This window comes from Ambystoma mexicanum, chromosome 13 (genome assembly GCF_040938575.1).
Source record: "Ambystoma mexicanum isolate Mex_15411 chromosome 13, UKY_AmexF1_1, whole genome shotgun sequence".
Classification (NCBI taxonomy): domain Eukaryota; kingdom Metazoa; phylum Chordata; class Amphibia; order Caudata; family Ambystomatidae; genus Ambystoma; species Ambystoma mexicanum.
In genome coordinates, this window is record NC_090938.1 from 542,998,485 (window position 1) to 543,018,652 (window position 20,168).

The 20,168-nt window shown below is 49.0% G+C and overlaps 1 protein-coding gene across 2 annotated transcripts in view; it reads left to right on the plus strand.

Moving 5' to 3' along the window:
• Positions 1-10,366, plus strand: part of FAM171A2 (family with sequence similarity 171 member A2) — a 355,167-nt gene extending 344,801 nt beyond the window's left edge. For both annotated transcript variants that reach the window (XM_069634282.1, XM_069634283.1), the window contains exon 8: positions 3,428-10,366. In XM_069634282.1, coding sequence (XP_069490383.1) covers positions 3,428-5,000 — 1,573 coding nt within the window. In that variant the 3' untranslated portion in view covers positions 5,001-10,366. The remainder of the gene's footprint in view (positions 1-3,427) is intronic.
• Positions 10,367-20,168: the final 9,802 nt, after the last annotated feature.

Consider the following 20,168-nt stretch of genomic DNA (forward strand, 5'->3'; position numbering starts at 1 on the left):
TCTGACGGCTTACTAATCAAAATGTGCCCCTTTAGATGTTTTGGACCACAACTCCCATGATCCTTCACCACTTACTAGCCTATCTATAACATCTGGAAGGCCACATAATGAGTAACCCAGTGTTAGCCAAGCAAAGGTACCACCCTTATAGGATTGCTTGCTGCCTGTTTGCATTTTTTCCAAGAACAAACTGCACTTTTCTTTTGACTAACACCATGCACCCTAGCTTTGGTAACTTGTGAAAAAATAGATGTTTTAAGAATACAAGAACTCCTCCAGGGAGGCAGTTTAGGAAGACAGGGGGCCTCATTACACGGTATGAGGTAAGGGTATACCGGTACCGGTAAGGGCACCGGTACCGGTAAACCCTTACTGCCTTACTACGAGGTCCCTTTGCCAGACCCGACCTCAACGGCTGGTTTTACCAGCCGTTAAGGAACGGGCCTGCAAAAGGACCTTGGTGCTAATTACGGTACGGCAATTTGCGGTACCATAATTACCTCCTTCCCCATTCCCATTGAGCCGTATGGGGGCAAAAATGGGAATGGGGAAGTGCCTTGGTGAATGGGGAATTACCGGCCCCGCTCACCTTGGAGTAGGGCGGTAATTCCGCCATCCACCAAGGCGGACACAGTAAAATACCGGCTAATAGCGCCATGGTTACCGCATACCGTGTAATGAGGCCCAGGAAGTTTAGCTGGAAAGAGAAGGTAGGAATGCACAGACAGCCCAGACGTGGAAAACCTATTTTGAATTGTTTGACATAATGGGCCTCATTATGAGTCGGGCAGATTTAACATTACCGCCGGTGAAGCCTCGAAAATGCTGCCCACATTCTCACCCCCTGTCCTGTCTCCATTTTCTTTTTTTTTTAAATCATATACAGAATGAAAATTGCTTGTGCTTTTCCTCTGTTCTGGAAAAAAAGTTTAAAACATTTTGTGGATGTTAACAGTTCTCCTCCAACTCTCAGATGGAGTTAGAAATTGTCACTCCTGTTACCTCCATTGGTATGCCAAAGGTATTTCCCTACACAACTCACAACTCACAACAGTCAAAATGTCAGTATTTGGCAAAAATAGCTAGAGGTAACACTAGTGGAAGACAGAAACAGCTCAGAATTGGCAGGATGGTAAAAAAAAGGACTGTTTTTACAGTTCCTGCCGAACTCATAACGAGGCCCTATGGTTGGACTCTCTGAGACATTTCCATACCTCGGGGTTTGTGTTGCTTTTGGGGAAATCTTGGGGTAACATCAACCATTTGCGATTTTTACTGTATTTCTGGAGGGCATGAGAGGGCGTCTCTGGTGCAGAATGGGGGAACTTAACATTGCCCGGTAGGAAGGTTGGATTATTGCATGGCAGTATTGTCCCACGGAGCCACACTGTGTCCGCCTTCCCCTCCCTAACCAGTAAATCTCTCTCTGCCTACTACCATCTGTACCCATAGTATAATAGTTTACCTTTCTAATTGTATCCGTATTATTGCACCCTATGACTGCATCCCCGTTGTACAGCTCTGCCTTGCTCCCCAGCTACGTTTACACTATAGCGAATCCAGCACAAACATACATACACGATTTGATGCACGTGCATTCATTTCAGGATGATGATTGGTTCAAGCCAACATGCTCAGAGATGCTCTGTTAAGGTCACATAGGGCCTCATTATGCATGTGCCAGTCAGTAAAAATGACAGAAAAAATGCAGGTAATACCGTATCCTGCATTTTTACCGGACTGGCACGCTCTGAGGTTACCGGTTAGGGCAGTGAACTATCGGCAGGCCTGTTTTGCTGGAGTTCAGGCCCCTACCAGCAAAGAATTGCCCCAATCACTGGCACTGGCGATTGTGGCTAACCCATTCCATGGAGTCCTATGGGAACTTACCGCCATTGCCGGCACCCGTAACACCGGGATATCGGGCACTGATAATGGTAAGGCGAGTTTGCCACTAACCCACTGGTAGTACAGGCGGGTTAGTGGCAAACTCGTAATGAGGCCCATAGAATTGGGCTGTGTGGATATAATGAAAGCACGCATTAGAAAGCAGAGTGATAGAGGAGAGCCGGTGTTACTGAAGAGAGAGGACTGAATGCTGTTAGGGAGGCACGAGGACAGAGGGAGCACAGGAGAGGAGTCCACAGGAAAAGCAGGAACGGGCTACAGAAAAAGGCAGTATGAGGGAACTGCGTCTTATGGTTAACTGGGTCAAAGGATAGGTATACGAGGTAATGTAGGAGCGGGAGGGGAGCAAACTCATGGGTCCAGTGATGAGGGTATGGGGGATCACAGGAACTGCTGGAGAGTGGGGTTAGGAACTCCCGTGCAGAAGATAGGGAGACTGCGACAGAAGCAACTGCTCTGCAACGATGAGAGAGCAAGCCAAAATATAGTAAGGCAATATTGAAAGGAACTACTGGACATCTGGGGGGATGATGGTGAGTAAGAACTCATGGGGCAAATTTCAGGAAGGCATTGATTTTTGAGGAGTAGCTGGGCAGTAGGGGAGGATGAGGGAGGGAAGGCACTCCTAGCTCAAAGGCTGGGAGGACCATGAAAGAAGGAACTGCTGGGCTGCATGGAAAGAGAATGGATCCCAAAAAATCATGGGTCCAATTCAAGAGGCGGGGGCGCGACTGACTTGGGGGGAGCAAACTCTTGGCAGTAGCGGAAGAGGAGTGAAAGTTGGAACCCATGATATGATATAGCACGCCTACACACAAGTGTTTCAAGGCAAGACGAAGCAAGGGAGGGGAAACAGAGGGAAGACAGAGGCAGCGATCCTGCTAGGCCCGGTAACATTGAGATCGCACAAGTGCAGGGGAAGATCGCGCAAGTGCAAGGGAAGATTGCGCAATTGCAAGTGCATGGATCCAGTAAAGGGAAAACAGAAGCAGTAGGTACCGCTGGGTAGCAGACAAAGAGGACAAAGATCAGGGCTCACAAGTCAAATTATGAGGATACATGGATAAGAGGAACTGCTGGGTTGCAGGCATTGAGGAAGGGCAGTAACATACCCTGAGAGTTATATTTGTTGAGCGCATGTTAGGGAGCATTGCAGTGCTGTAGAAAGATAGCAGATGTGTATTGTTGCCCAACTCAAGAGTAGCAATGCATTGTTCCTATGACAGCCAGACAGCGATGCAAGGATTACTGAGGAGTAGTGGGAAGGGGATGGGGAGCAGGAACCTATATCTCAAATGACTGCAAGACAGTAGCATAAGGAACCACTGGGCAGCTGTGATGATGCGGTCAAGCCGGGGCTCCTGAGTCAAATGGTGGGGGTGATCATATCTGCAGGGTGATTTAAGGATTTGGGGAGAATGGGAACGAGAGGGTTAATGGGGAAATGCAAAACAGACTGAGAAACAATGAATGAGCAAATGGCTGCTAATGCTGAACCTCTTTTGTGTTTTTGTTTCAGGAGGCGGTGCCTGAAGCCCCGGCAGCAGCACAGGAAACTGCAGATGACGTCCAACTTGGATGGCTCCAAGCGAGACCAAGCCACCTCGATGTCCCAGATCAACCTGATCAGCAACAGCCACATTGAGACTTCCTCGAATGGCGACACAGATGTGCACACGCCCATCATGAAATCTGCGTTCTCCTCGTCGCGGGAGTTCGAGAGCTCCAGGGAGGAGTTCTTCAAGCAGACGCCCTGTCAGAAGCTGAGGCACACCAGCAAGGCCTCCAACGACACCATGAGCCACCGGACCGGCTCCAACGACGAGTACCCAAGGCAAGTGGAGAGCTTTGCCCTGAAAGCGGCACGGTCCATGGATGTCCCGGGCGCCCTTGAGCCACCTGAGCTGGAGGACTATAAGCGCAGCTACAGCTCTATGGTGTCCCATGGACGCATGGAGGACAAGAGCACGGAGACCCAAAGGAGGAATGGCAGGAATGAGAACAAGGGGTATGCACGGGATACGCCCTCTCCACCTCCGCTTCCGCCTCCCTTCGAGCATTTCATGGGACATAAAGTGGATGGAAAACCACCTGATTACATGATGTCTCAGTCTGTTGACCACCTGGCGCGCCCCACTTCCTTGAACCAAGCGGGTCAACTGATCTTCTGTGGCTCCATTGACCACATGAAAGAGAACATGTACAGAAATGTTATGCCAACACTCGTGATCCCTGCCCACTACATGAGGATGGCATCGGAGCAGTCTATGGCAGAAAACCAGCAGGAGCATGAGGGCATGCCAGTTCAGTCCGGAATGCCAATGCCCCACCAGTTTGGCCCCCAGGACCAGCAGCAACGGCAGCAGTTACTTCAGCAACAGCATCACCATTATCAGCAGATGCAGCAGTCCAATCAGTCCTCCGATGACCCAGAAGGCAAAGGGTGGAGCACACACCCCTCCTCTGTCAGTGGCTCTGTCACCATCCCAGTTCTCCTCAATGAGTCAACGATGGCCCAGCTAAACGGGGAAATTCAGGCCTTGACGGAAAAGAAGCTCCTCGAACTTGGGGTAAAACCCCAGTCAAGAGCATGGTTCGTGTCATTGGATGGGCGCTCTAATTCTCAAGTTCGTCACTCCTACATTGACCTTCAGACCAGTGCGCGAAACCGCAGGACTGACACCAGTCAGGATTCAGGCGTGGATGTTAATGAGGCCAAACCGGTGAAGAGGATAAAAGAGGAACGTGAGAGGCCGAGTGCGCCCAACATGGCCTACTCCAAGCTGGTCTTCACGGATGACACCGAACAGAGCAGCAGCGAGAGCAGGACAGCCATCTGCTCCCCTGAGGACAACTCCCTGACGCCCCTGCTGGATGAGAACCCCGATCACCGGGCCACTATCCCCAGGAGGGGTCGGAGCCGGGGTGACAGTTCGAGAAGCAGCAACAGCGAACTCCGGCGAGACTCAATGACTAGTCCGGACGAGGACATGAACGACCAGTCCGAGGGTGGCGACGAGCAGGGCGGGGACAGGAAGAGCCCATGGCAGAAGCGAGAAGAGCGGCCACTGATGGTCTTCAACACAAAGTAGCTCTTCTGAGTGTCTCACTTGAATTCCTGCCAAGACCTGTGCTCGGTGATGCACGCACCCCCTCTGGGAAGGACACAATGAAGGACAAGCCATCGCAAGGGATAAGAGCACAGGCTCCACACGGAACTTGCAGATAGACTCTTTTTATGTTAAATGAAAGTACAAAGACACTGACTCCACAACTCTAACTCGTGTGCAGTGCAAAGCCACCAAGACCTGTTTGGACCAGTCTCAGTGGTCTTCCTCATTGCCAAAGGAAGTGCTGTCTCTGGCCGCTGAAGACTTGGAAACACTCTATCCCTCCTTCCCCAATCACACGTTTTTGTTGGGTCCTCTCCTTTACTGTTTTCCATTCCCTTCATCCTGGCTACCCCTCATCTTTTGATTCGTTTCTCCAACCCAATCCTCCACCACAGAGTGTTAGAGAGGTGAGATGTGCACACGAATAGACCTTGCCTAAGAGACCAGTGTGTAGTTGGCAAAATAAAGTCCAGCAGGGATGGGCCAGACAGAGATACAATCTTCTGAAACTCTGAGTCTGAAAAGTGCATACCCTGGTTCAGAATGGGCCGCCCATTGGCTGGCCAGAAGACCAATCCGGCATTGACACCTGGCCAGTATGCCGCTGCTTAGAGGTGGAATGCGTGCACAGGCCGATGCACCTAAACTTGATGTAAAAGCTATATGGGCTGTATCATAGTGAAATATGGAGTGCAATTTAATGGCTCGACTCGGTGTAAATAAAATGACTGGGCAGAGCCTTTATGAAGAGTCAGAAAGCCAATGTGACCCCGACCAGGCACTTTGCATGCAAGTAAAACAAACTTCCCACACCTGCAGCCATTGCTGGCTGCGGAGGGTGGTGCTGGTCTTTCAGTCATGTGTTTGTGTCCCTCAAATTCATCCCTCCTCCCTCACATCTGCAAAGTGTTCAATGAAAGGATCACACACATGTTGCAATCCTGGAGGAGCAGCTGAGCAGTCCCCAAAATGAGTTCTCTACAAGCACTGAACGGCTCCATTGCCTGGAGCCAGCATCTAAAGTCTACGGGCCAACAATGCTGCATGAACCTGGTCTCCTTACGGAGCACGCGTCAGTGGCGCGCTGTCTGATTTCAGGTACCAAACCGGTGACATCTAAAAGATGGTATAAACCTACCCTCTGGTCCGCCTCTGACCATTAAACTGCTGAATTGCACCTTTCAGAGTGTAGATTCAATGACAAGATACATGCATTTTCAAAAGAGGAACAGAAAGACAAAAGCAGGTGTCCACCACAGGTTCTTAGGTTCAGTGTGCAGCTGATTCCTAGTTTATGGCCATACACATTGCGAGCACGGTTGAAAATGAGGATACACCATTCCAGTTCCCATGCCTGAGGTACCGTCAACGTCTCCAAGGCCAGTTACCGTCAACGCCTACAAGACCAGTGAAGGTTGAGACCATTAGGAGCCCCCTTTAACTCTTAAGTTAGTGATGATCGAAAGACCAGCCAATGGGTGGCAGCAATGCTCGATAGTGGGGTCTCTTGCGAAGCGATGCAACTGTCTGGGAACAAAAGGCACCTCTGATTCCAAGCAGAAGAAACAAAGGCCCTGGGCATTCTGAAGGAGTCTGCAAAGGGGGAACAGTGGCCCTAGAAATGCCTCACACTACGAGCGCCTTGAGACTGGGGGGAAAGGGCAATACGGCCACTGAAGCACAACTGGTACCCTTTACTGGAGAGGTTTGAGTGCTCATCCACGACGTGGAAACGAAGAGGGGCTCTGCCCGTGCGCCCCACATTCACAAGACCTTCCTGATGGGCAGAAGAAGTTGATGAAATGCTCTTAGTTGTGTGATCCCAAAAGGCTTATTTCACTTGTCTGGACAATGGTGAAGACATCCGGGGTGAGGGGTGAAGATATTTGGACATATGGGGAGGGGGTGGGGGAGCCATCTGCCTCTTCCCTGACTCGCCAACTCTCCACCAACAGCAGCCGCCTTGCGGAAGTCCCGCCCTGTATGCAGCCAGCATCCTGCCAATTCACCAGACCCTATGAGACTGCAAACGGAACCCAATGCACTCCTTCTGGTACCAAATCGCAGTGTAGCAAAGCACAAAGGCCGGCCCACCACCGCCTCCCCGGTGACGCGGGTCATCTGACTGCAATCATTAGGACAGAGGCATCCAGGCAGCAGGAATACAAGATGCCTGAGGACAGTGATGGGGCCAGGGCGGATGGATACACTTTAACAGAACAATGAACGGACTGTTCCCACACAGTGTCGAAGGACAGTGTACAAATGCTCAATGGGCGGGGGTGGGGCGGGACTGTGCCGAATTCTCTTAAGCCTTCTTTTCTATATATGTCACTGTACTGCCAAATGAACTTTTTTTGTATCTCGCGGAAAGACACTCTCCGCTCTTCTACTCGATCATGTGACTTGCCATGTGATTTCTTTAGTAACAGAAGTACCCTGGGTGATTTTTTGGGTTGCTCTGTCTATCTCGCTTTGCCTCCTCCCCAAGTGCCTTCTGTCCCCGGGTCTCCCTGCAGGGTGGGGTACAGGTGGGGATAGTGTCTTAGAAATGTCTTTGGTGGCACGTTGCGCATGCCTTTACATAAATGGGTGCGGCCGTAAGGTCATGCATCTTATGGTCGGCATGCAACATCTTCCCCATGTGAATTCTCAGAGACGGTTTAGAGCAGTGCTCTGTAACCTTTGGCTCTCCAGATTGCTTGGACTACAGCTCCCATCAGCCCTAGCCAGCAAATTCAATGATGTGCAACCATAGAAATTGCAGTCCAAACCATCTGGAAAACTGCAGGTTGCAGACCCTTGGTTGGAGTGTCTTCAAATTGACTTACCATCTCTTACAAGATGTGCCAGCAGCACTCCAGACTGAAATACTCACCTCCCTCAGGAGCCCATGTCCTACCTAAGCTCAAATGACCTTACCTGCAATATCCCTATGTCCACCAGAGTATGAATTTAGGATTAGAGAGATCACTGTGTCACAAGCTCTACGCCTCGTAGGCCTGGCTCCAATTCTGCTTCAGGGCGTCATGACTAAAAGCAAATGTCCTAGTGTTATCTAAGTAACTTATGCCCCTGCCGCCATGTTCCTTCCCTGTCTATTGTATTCCCTTAACGAGAGGGAGGACTGGTTGACTGGATTGGATTGTCAACGAGCGAGAATACCCGTGCTCGATTGAACAAACCACTGTGTTCACCCCTAAACTAGATTAAGAGGCATGGTACCGCGCAGTCCTAGCTGTTTCCCGTCCATCATTCTGGAACACCCCCTCCCTCACCCCAGGGACTGAAGGCAACCGCAAGTGTACATATCCCTTGTCTGTATGGGCAGCGACACAAAGAAGACCGTTGAAATGTAAGCCTTGACTTGTGTGCAGGCAGTATAAACCAGTTCCAAGAATTGTCTCCAACCTTTTCTTTTGTCTTTTTTTTTCCCTCCACTCAGGGCATGGAAAAAAAGTCACCCCCTAAAAACTGACCCCACCCCTCACGACAAGGGGCCCCACAGCTGCCTAGAACAGAAGATGGAGTGAGGTGAACCCTTTTGGGGGTTGTGGGGAAGAAGGAGGAGGGGCTGCAGTGACTGAAGCCGCCCTCTTCCATGAGCCTCCACAACCCAGTAAGGGAGTTGCGTGGGGGGGGGACCCCCATACTCTACTGTTTCTCCCGCCTTTTCCTCCTCACGTTTGCCCACATCTATGAAACGTTTGAACCACTCGTGCCCTCTTGTGCACCTGCATCCATTTTAGTCGTGTTCACGTGGGTGTACTCGTTTGTGACCACTGTTTGGTGTATCATCGACTCTTTGTCTGCAGGGGGTGCACTATATGGGGTCCAGAGGCTGTCGACGCATCTTCATCCTACAGCAGTGAAGACACGGCCACTGGTCTCACATGTCCGTCCTGGCCATGGGCGGCATTGCAATCGAAATGTACTGTGTGTATGTTCTCCCGGAAGTGGGAGGGACAGTTTTTTTAAGATGGTGCAGTTGTGCACAACAAACGCCCGGCCCCTTCCCCATTCTAATTGGCAGTTCACTACCTTATACAATGCGAATTGTGTGATGTTGGGTGGTATACGTGATGTGTTGGGCAGTATCCTAGGAGTGGTGACCCATATCCAAAAAACAGATGGGACGTACTGTGTGTGTGTATGTGTCTGTGTCTGTGTGTGTACATTGTGTCCCTGGCATTTCTTGAGCAAACATGGCTTCTTCCATTGTGTGTAGGCAAAAGCTCTCGTCGGCCATGTCTACTAGCATAAGTCTGCAAGCGACGTGGGACTTGGAGCTGCATACGCACAGCAGTCCAGGTGAGACCGTCCCGTCTCCTTGCCCGTTCTTTGCCCTCTACTCCATTATTCGGGGGGGTTGACAGCGCTTATGGGCTTCCTTATAAGTTTGCCAGTCCGGAAACTACGAGTTGTGCTCGCGTGTGCCACAGAAAGGCACCCGCGAGCATAGCATGTCGGATGCACCGGCACTGTTATAAGCGTTGCTGGTGCAGGGCCGAATGGGAATGGGGAGCATCTTTTTTCCGACGCCTGCAAGGTCCGGCAGGGCTGTAATGACCCAGTAATTGCCCATTCGCGGGTGCCGGACATTTTTGGAAGTTTGGCGGCAGTCTGCCGATTTTACCAGCAAAGGCTACCGCCAAACTTCTATTGAGGTTCTATGAATATAATAACAGGTCATGGGGAGTACATTCAGACTATGCTGTCAAACAATCACCAACTCGACTCCCCCAAAAGCTGTGGAAGTGGAACCCGTTTCTTTTATTGTTTGGGAGTTGGTGGGGGGGAGGCGATGGGAGCGTGCCAGGAGAGCCTTTTGCCATATCTTACATGTTGAGATTGTTGTCACACCATTCTAATGTGCTGTATACAACTGCACAAGAGGAAAGAACCCCTGAACATGATGTAGTCGGGCACAGGGTGTGCTGTTCTGGGCGGCAGCTCTAGTGACTAGCCGTGCTCCGAACACTGGACTTTCTCATAAGGGTCCGGACAAAGCTCTTCCCAAAATCAAAGATTCAGCTTTGGTCGAACACTTGGATTCATCTGGAAAAAGCGAAAGCTGACATCCGTCAAATGCGGCTGCAGATTAAAAACCATCTTTTCTTCTGGCGCTGGCACTGGAACTGAACTCAAACTGTTCCCTTATTGATAACTTGCATTTTTCAGGGTTTACATCCTTAACTACATAAAATATGCTGATAAAATACAGAAATCAAAGCAACATGGAAGGAAAAAAATGTCCAAGTGATTTGTATTGCTTTTTTCATGTGTTTATCAAGTGTGGAGGCAGAATTGTGAATAAAAAATTGTTGGCTCTGCCTTGAACCAAACACCATCTTACCTACATACAGAGCGTTCCACTTGTCAACTGTGTAGAGCCCACCCACTTTTCGTTTGCCATTCTAGGTCTTCTAGTCCTGCATTTAGAATGGGAAAAGCAAAACTACAAATCCCAGAATGCAAAGAACTGGAAGGAGATACTAAGGGCCTCATTCACAGAGCGTTTCCCTGTGGGATTGTGCCATTATAAAACACTTCTGTGAATCCGGGCCAACATATGGCGCTGTTAGCTACACATTACTTAAGCCGTATGACTTTGTTGTAAGTTGCTTCGCCCAGTCGTGCCATCATCTCCTGGTAAAAGTCAGAATTGCCATGAATGTTTGACATGAACAAAAATGGGTCTATGTCCACAAGTCGATTGCCGCAGACCGATGTTGTGGAAGGGTACCATTTCTAGGGTGCACCGCCACAAGCTCACCTCCCTGAGTTTGCTGCACAGCACCCTCGCTCCTCTTCCCCCCCCAGTGCCTTGAGTGGCAATGGAAAATTAGCCAGGTCTCATCAAAGGAATGTGGCATAACGGCAGGGGGGCAGGAGGGAGTCACCTGCCGGATCATTAGGCTCAGCCCCCTTGACGAGCCCTGGCTCAATGGGCTACAGGCACCCCCGCCAGGAAGCCTTTTGTAGACATCAGGGGGGGGGGGAGAGAGTGCTGGTCTCTGCATTTATTTGCTAAAGGCTTGTCTGGCAGGGGACAGAGCCTCACCTTTTCAGCTTTAATGGTGGCACTGTGCCTCGCCAGGCATCATGCCTGGGGAGGTGCAGCATCACCATTGAGGCTGAAAAGGTGAGCTCACTGGAACCAAGTCCTTTTTTCCTAAAGCCTGAAACTCCCAAGAATGAGTGGGAGCTTCAGGCTTTAGGAAAAAAAAAAGCCTCTGCTTCCAGCGGCCTCTCATTTCTCTCCAAAATGGTGGCACCAGCCCATGGGCATCTCTTGCTTGAAGTGTTGCTTCACAGGTGCGCCAACACCATTATGGATCAAAGGCATTTTTTTTCTGTAGCCTGAAGCTCTTGCACATGAGCGACAGCTTCAGGCTTTTGAAAAAAGCCTTCTCCTTTAGTGGCTGAGGCTGCCAGGGGAGATTGGTGAGCCCTGGCAGGGCCCCGCCTCAAAACGAGATTTCTGAGCCTGCCGGGGCTCGGCCCCGGTCCACTTAAAGCACTCCTTCCCCCACATCCCACAACATTCCCGGCCTGCTCCTTGACACTTCTCTTGCTCCACTCCTCACTACTCCACATCCCGATACCACCTGGGAGGCGCGCATTGCTCGAATGGTCGTCAACCCGCACATGACTATCTTTTGTGGGTTGGCCTACTCACAGGTGGTCTCCAGACCTCAAACTACAAAATAATAATATTCGATGTGAGTGTCTGCAGTTACAGCGTTTTTCTTTGGAACAATGCTGCGTGTCAAGCCAGGTGCTGGGGAATCCGCTACGAGGAGTGATCCCATTTCCTGATCCCAAAATGGGAGTTCTACGTTGTTTTATTGAAGTGAATTACTTAGTTGTAATTAACATAGATTCAGTTACTTTGATTTTGTTATTCTTTTTTAAAACATTTTAAATAACAGGGACCCCCTCACCCACCTCCCACCCACCCGCTACCGTTTCCACCAACGCGTATACCCCTTACCCCAAATAAACATGTATCAATTACTTCACCACGAAGTAACCACATCAAAGTAAGTCAAAGCACCTGAACATCAAAATGGGGACAGGAAAAGTGGGCTCCCACCACTGAAATGGGCACCTCTCATGCCCACCATCATGGGTGTCGCCAGGTATGGAAAAGATCTGGGGCTACGGTAATGTCGGAACTGGCATGACTCGGGGCTAGCTAGTCTTTTGGTTGCAGTCCCTGAGCTTCTATCAGAGGCTACAACCAAAAGACCAGGGGCTATAGACGCCTCAGTGCTCCCCCCCTGCCCCCAGCAACGCCTCTGCCCACCACAGAACACCATCAGAGAAAGGTATTAATACCGTACACACTTGCACTGGTGCAAACATTCTGCAATGTCGTTCTGTCATCAGAAAAAGGGTTAATTAGTGGCCACCGGAGACATCGTCAGAAAAGTGGCTAACGTGTGGGGGTGGCCAAGGAAGGGTGTCATCTGAAAAGTGGTTAAGTAGTGGCTGGAGTCACAGCAATGCGTCTTCGGAGAAGTGGCTAACGTGTGGGAGTGGCCAAGTGAGGGTGTCATCTGAAAAGTGGTTAAGGAGTGGCTGAGGTCACAGCAATGCGTCTTCGGAGAAGTGGCTAACGTGTGGGGGTGGCCAAGGGAGGGTGTCATCTGAAAAGTGGTTAAGGAGTGGCTGAGGTCACCGCAATGCATCTTCGGAGAAGTGGCTAACGTGTGGGGTGGCCAAGTGAGGGTGTCATCTGAAAAGTGGTTAAGGAGTGGCTGAGGTCACCACAACGCGTCTTCGGAGAAGTGGCTAACGTGTGGGGGGTGGCCAAGTGAGGGTGTCATCTGAAAAGTGGTTAAGGAGTGGCTGAGGTCACTGCAATGCGTCATCGGAGGAGTGGCTAACGTGTGGGTGTGGCCAAGTGAGGGTGTCATCTGAAAATTGGTTAAGGAGTGGCTGAGGTCACCGCAACGCGTCTTCGGAGAAGTGGTTAATGTGTGGGGGTGGCCAAGTGAAGGTTTTCTGACTGTTCTCGGCCACAACGTTAACTTCTGGTTGTTAACGTAACCCAAACAGAGCGGTGCATGCATTTCGCCAGTCATCTTTCCTTTTAAATGTCTGAAAAAGTATCTTCATAGAGCGATGCCTTTCAAAAAGATGGAGAATTATAGAAATAGGCAAAAGCTGCTCAGACAAACTGCCACAGACAACTTTATTGCCAGAGCAATGGACTTCAGCGTGCATCAAACGCTGCTACCAGCTGGTAAGCAGGCAGCTAACAGGTGCATTTGAACGGGGGGGTGGGGTGCATTGAGAAACAAATGTCATTGCATGCTGCTGCCACGTATTGTGTTGCTAAATGGTACTTACCGAGCAAAACCTGAGGACGGGGTTACATTCATGCAGAAACACGAACTCCCTTTCAGACCCGTTTCTTGGCCCGAGGGAGCGGGCGAAGGTCTGGCGTGCAGAGCTAAACAGCCGAGGAGCAGGGCGTGGGAAGGGGCCCAGTCAGAAAGCTGCCTCTGAGCTTGCCAGAGAATAGTTTAAGCAGCCTGCTGGGCCGGTGGGCGCTCCTCTGTGATGTTCGGCTGGCTGCTCTCTGCTGACTTGGGGATTACTTTTTCCTTTATTACATCTACACAAACAGTTGCTTTTCTCTAAACGCATACATTTGAAAATACTGTCTTTACAAAATTCTCAGCAACTAAAGATTTAACCGCCCATTGACGGGATTGTAAGGGTGTGCAAGGGAGGGAGGGTTCCATTTACGGATCCACTTATCTGTGTACTGTTATGTTGTATAGGCCCTGTGCCAGGACCTTTTTTCCTCCCCTGCACCTAAAAAATACTAACACCTATCTTTTACTACTTATTGAAAAACACTAATACATTAACTCAGGTGTGCTCCACCTAATTCTCCATTTGCAGACTTGTGGATGACTGCCATGCACTCGGAGTATGCCAAGGAATGCAAGGTGCTCTGGAGTCACACACCCTGTGCCCCTCATTCTTTGTGTTGACAGCCTTTCAAGTGGGGCAATTTATAAGTGAAGGCTCATTTAACAAGCCATTGTTTTTACACATATGTGCTCCACATTTCAGTGTTAAAAACTGAACATGGGGCCTTTATATTCACCGGCCAGCACAAGTATCAGTTACTGATCAAACCTATGCATTCTTCCCAGAGAATTAACGTGCCACACAGAAAGAGTTTTAAACTATTTGCTTTATTTTCATGTCTCTTTATTTGACACACCAAAACGTTCTTTTTTGTATATTACTTTTTATTTACATATGGTGCATCCCTGGGAAGGTTAACTGTCATTTTCTTGCTTAAGTATTCTAGTGGCTGCTTTGGGACATGGACTAAAAGCATCCACCCAGCATCAAAGGTATTTTAATTTTCTAAACAAGTCAGCCACTGCCTAGCCCGCACACCAGATGGCAACTCAATTTCATTTATTTGCAAGAAATTCAGTCAATTGAGGCTGTTTTTCCTTGGCGAGTCCTTAGTTTTTATCTATAGTTGGCAGCACGTTAGTGCACCTCTATTGTGACCGTTAAAATAATTGAAGCATTATTTTTACTGTTGGTGTCCCTTATCCAGTGCGCCAACCGAAAACTTGTAAATTGTTGAGAAATAGATGAGTTCCACAATAATCACTAATGATCCAATCTATTGTGTCAATCTTTGTTTTTAATTGTTACTGATTCTCTCCTGATGAACCATGGTAATCAACCATGGGGAAACACGTGTAGAGAGAGAAATGAAAGCAATTGAAGTGATATTGTAACAATTAAAAACAAAGATTGACAGAATAGATTGGGTCATTAGTGATTATTGTGGAACAAATCTATTACTCAACAATTTACAAGTTTTCAGTTGGCGCACTGGAAAAGGGACACCAACAGTAAAAAGGCAACTCAATGTCACTTGGCACCTTGATTAGGAAAGCAAAAGGAGTTCATTGTGTGTCACCATGCAGACAGTGGTCCATGGCAAATCAATGCAGGTGTGCAGCAATGATTTGTGCGCTGCACAAGTCACCACCCTGTTGGTTAATGGTGTCTATGTGATGCTCCCGTATGTAACAGCACATATGCCTGTTTTTGTCAGATGTGTCCAATGTCCATACAAGAGCACACTGGAACATTTTGTATATGTGGCTTCGATGAATATGCCATACTGTGTCCACACCTAATCACATAAAGCAATCAAAGACAGTGCCTAAAGTTGTACATACACTGGGCCAAACACCCTTTCTACACTAACACACCATGGTTTTCACCAGCTGCAAGTCAGCACCAATAAGAGATGCTAATGCCAGCCCTGTTAGATAAAGCATGGCTCTTTTTGCAGAAATAACGCCTGAGGCCTGAGTAATGGCGAGGAAGTAGTGGCTGAGGAACTGTGGACCCTTTACCATGCATTTGAAGCCTTTTCTTTTTTTAACACTTCATCAGCTTATTACTGGTAAGACTCAGGTTTGTAAAAGGTACAATCTTCTGTGTAGCCTTTCTGTGCATTCGTTATTGGGTATCTCGTGTAGGGTGTCCTGTTCTGTCTAAAGATATAATTCCCAAAAGATGTTTCTGTATTGGGGACTGGGCATGCTCACACTGAGACCCAGCCCTTCCTCATCTAAAATTCTCCAGAAACAAGAAGCAAAAGAGCCTTCTACCCCATTTGAGTGACTCATGTTGCAGCCATTTTATACTTGCATCTAAAAATGTAAGCTGTTTGAATGAATATGTATGGTTCATGGTTACAAACATTTTAATGTTAGGATGAATGTTGTGAACCGTGATGTGAGCACCAAGCTATGCGTCTGTTATGAATTTAAAGATTCATACATACAATCCTTTTATCACAGTCTTGTTTATCAAATATAGAGATCTCTGGTCACTGTTATTTCCTGAAATGCTCTGTGATTTAATGCAAAACATACAGGAACCCTCATTGGTGCTATTTGTCCCCTTCACTACTCTCAGGGATATTTTGAAAGAGTACAATAAGAGAGTACCAGACTATCCATCTTGGAATGATAACCTTCTATCAGAAAATAATTCATATGGTTAGTCCAATATTGCCCCTTGGAAAATACAAGTGAGGTGGTACAAACAGAAAGCCTGCAACACAGGGCCAGTGGTCAGTGGGCCCTGAGACCCCGGCAGGCTGGTCACACTGCAGTGTGACACTACGGACAGTTTGAAACTGCATTCAGGCAAGACATTCCCTAAGAGCAGATGACAACAACAAAAAAATGACTTGGGCAGCAACAGCTGTGTTTTCACATTAGATTTCTTCTGTAAAGTACTTGAATTACAATGTAATGAAACCATCTTCATTTAAATAGGAATAATTTATTGATATTGAGGAGGCATTTTATTGCACGACACAGAGGTGTAGTTTGGGAGTGACATGTGCCAGTCGAGGAGTGGAGGTGCATTCCAGTGTTTTGCCCTGGGCACCAAGTTGCCTAGAAACTGCCCTGCTCTTATTGTATTAAAGTACCTGTATGCATTTTAAGTAGCCTTGCTCCAAAATCACACACTCTGCAATGTAAAGCAGTCGCAATTTGTGACTCACAACAACACTTATAAATAGCATCCTTCTAAAGCAGCTATATTAAGCGGCACAATGTGACTGCCTACATATGTTTGCCTAGCACTAGGGCAAGCTGTATTAAAATACATGCTCTGAACTGCTTTTACTCTCTAGGCCAGCTTTATAACAGAAGGGGCACTACTTGCTACACTATGCAAGGCTTATTATTTGTTTAATTTATTGGGCATTTATAAGGCGCTTATACAACAAGACAGTGTTTCAAAGCACCAAAAGGAAAAAGGGAGCATGGGAACACATAATCAATAAAAATGTCAGAATAAATCATAAAACAACAGCGGTCCTACTAGGCCTTGTGACATTCGGAGCGTCCAAGTGCAGAGAAAGAGAGGGGGGCAAGTGTAAATGCTGGATGGTCCCCCAGGGTTGAAGTGCCACAGGTGTCAGTTGCAGAAGCAACAGGTAAGTGCAAGGGCGGGGACGTCCCAAGTGAAGGGGGAGGTCAACCACCCACCAGGTAAGTGCAGGCCGGAGACAACACCCAGGCATGTGTAGGCCCATGGCCAGTGCAGGAGGGGGCGATGCTGGTGGCGATTGGGCAGATGGCCAGGACCCTATTGGACTCACAAGGGACCAGGCCACCAATCTCAGCGACTGTGGGATAGTTAGCAAGGGAAGGACAGAGGGAAGGAGGAGAAAAGTCTTGAGTTGTTTGCAGAACTTGAGGAGATCCGATTCAAGATGGAGAGGGAGACTGCTCCAGAGGAGGGAGCCAGCTGATGAGAGAGATCTGCCCCCAGCTCTCTGCTTGGAGAGGCATTTGACAAGCAGAGAGTTGGAGTAAGAGGATCGAAGGCAGGGCTCAAGTCGACAGTATACGCAGGTGTGCGGAGTCCCCCACCTTTTTCCAGAGGGCACCTTGATATGCTAATTTTTGGTGACGCCACATTCAATTGGTGTGTTAATGAGTCCCACCACTTCTTTTTTTAGGACTTGAACCCTGATCGAAGGGGTCTTGAAGGAGAGTATTTAGTTAAAGAGAGCTTCAAATAGTGTGGTCCTAGACCCCAAACAGCCTTATAGATGATGCAGAGGGTCTTGAATGTGACCCCTGCAGCAAATGGAAGCCAATGGAGAGACATTAGGGCTGGAGAGATACAGCACCTGGGCTTGAGGCCAAGGATAAGTTAAGTCTTGCAGCCCTATTCCGGATTAGTTGAAGAGGACGGAGGGAAGAAAGAGGTAGCGTAAAGAAGGGGCTGTTGCAGTAGTCCAGGCGGAAGAGGACCAGGGCTCAGAGACACTGAGCTTCTGGGGAAAGGTGAGGAAAGGGAGAATGCCTCTGAGGAGGTAAAGTTGAAAGTGGGCCTCCTTGGCAGGTCCAGGATGTGAGGAGTGAAGGAGAGAAGAGTGGAAGATGACCCTGAAGTTTCTGGCTTTATTGAAGGGAGGAGGAGAGCCCATAGAAGGTGACCAGAGTGTGGGGGGAAGCCGGGAACAGGTGTTCCGATAGAAAAAATCTCAGTCTTACTGGCCTTAAGACTGAGGTCATTGGAAGTGCACATGACTGAATAGCAGACAGGCAGTCAGGGATGATAGAGGAGGATATGAAGAGGAGGAGGGGAGCTTGAAGGAGAGTTGAGTGTCATCTGCGTTACTAAGGAGTGTGGAAGCCCCTCTACTAAGCATGAACATGGGCCAAATTCCTCGTTCTATGGAATTTCTTCCACTCAGGGGGGTCTACAACCACGTTTTAGCTCACTGCACCCTTCACAGAGGAGAAATATCCATTTGCATATCGGTCTTTGACCCACCCACAAGGGCAGTGCAGCACCGGAATGCCGGGCAATTCTCCTCTGAACAAGAGTGCCATCAGCAACCCCTTTCTAAGACACAATGAGCCAGGGCCCCACGTCTGAATTATCCTGGGTTATGAAGGGTGAAACCCAAAGTTTTACAATATTACAAAAGGAGTGTGGGAGCCCCTCTACTGAGAACGAACGTGGGTCAAAGAGATATTGTCCTTCATGGTTCTGGACGAACAGGGAGACACCTGTTTGGATAAGATCTTCATAGAGCGGACTACTCTAGTCACCTCATCCGTTGACATAGGAGAGAAGGAAGAGAGAGTGGGTGGGGCTGGGCGCGGGTGAGAGGCCAAGGGAGGCAAGAGATTGGGGTGGGTGGGTGGAGGAGGGAGAGGAACAAAGAGAGGTCAGAATGTCCTGAGTTTTAGAGGTGAAATGGGTGGCCTGTGTAGTACAGAGGGCCTGAGAAGGAAGCGGTGAGGTAGAGACTGCAGATGGATTGGCTAGTTCCTTTCGGATTTTGAAGAGTTCAGCCGTGTTTTTAGTGGCTCCAGAGATGCGGGCCTGAATGTGGATCCTTGTTTTGGAGCGGATGGAGGGACGGTATTGCCTTTGGAGCAGGCGACAGGCCAATTTATCAGAGGATGAGCCCAAGGCCTTCCACTTCCATTCAGCAACTCTACACTTGCGTTTCAGAGCGGCTAGATTGGAGTTGTACCAACTGTTATGCATGGAGGCAGGTTTCAGGCGGATCCTCAGGACAGGGGCAAGAATGTCAAGAGTGTTAGTAATAGGGAGATGAAGATTGTCAAGGACCGAGTCAGTGGTAGAGTCAACAGGTGGGAAGGAGGAGGGATGAAGGTAGAGGCAAATGCAGCAACTGACACTCACTTCATTGGTCGGATGACTGCAAAGGAGGCTGGCAATGCTGGGGGAGGCTCGGTTAGGGGGCCGAGAGGTCCAAGGTGGGAAGAGAGGATGGAGTGGTCAGACCAGGAGGGAGGGGTAGAGAAAGGGTTGGAGAACAGAAAGATCAGCGTGAATGAGGGCATCAAGAGTGTGTCCGGCAGAGTGGGTAGGGCCGGATGGGAGAATAGTGAGGGAGAGAGATATACAGAGATCACGGGAGAGTGTGGAGGCAGTGACAGTAGAGTCAAGGTGGATGTTGAAGTCTCCATGGAGGAGGAGTTTAGAGGGAGAAGTCAAAAGAGCGTAGGTGAAGTCTGCCCATTCCGAGACGAAGAGAGTGAAGGGCCGGCGGTCTGTAGATAGCGGCATGGGGAGAGAGAGGGATGGGGAGACACCACGCTTGCAGACAAGGCTATCAAAGGAGGAATAGAGCTGGTGGGTATGAGAGAGGTGGGGACCCACTCTGGGAAGATCAGGGCTACTTCACCACCAAGTTGCTTGGGCTGAGTCTTTGAGGGGATCTTGTAGCCATCAGGGAGGAGGGAGTCGAAAGCATTGACTGAGCTGGCACTAAACTATGCCTCAGTGAGAGCGTGTACATCGAAATCAAAGTCTTCAAGAAGGAGACAGATATCTGAAGAGTGTTTGACAGTAGATCCAGCATTTAGAGTGGCTAATGTAGCCGGTGATCACCTTTGAAGGTTTTCCAAAGAGGGGTACGGGGGTGGTACACCCATCGGAGGTGGGGAAGGAGGTGTAGAGAGAGAGGGAGGAGGGGCAGCCGGAGAAGGTAGGAAGTTGATGAAGGCTGGCAGGCGCTGGTCAAAGTGAAAATGATTGGGTTGAGGAACCTGGCCCATGAAAGTGCCA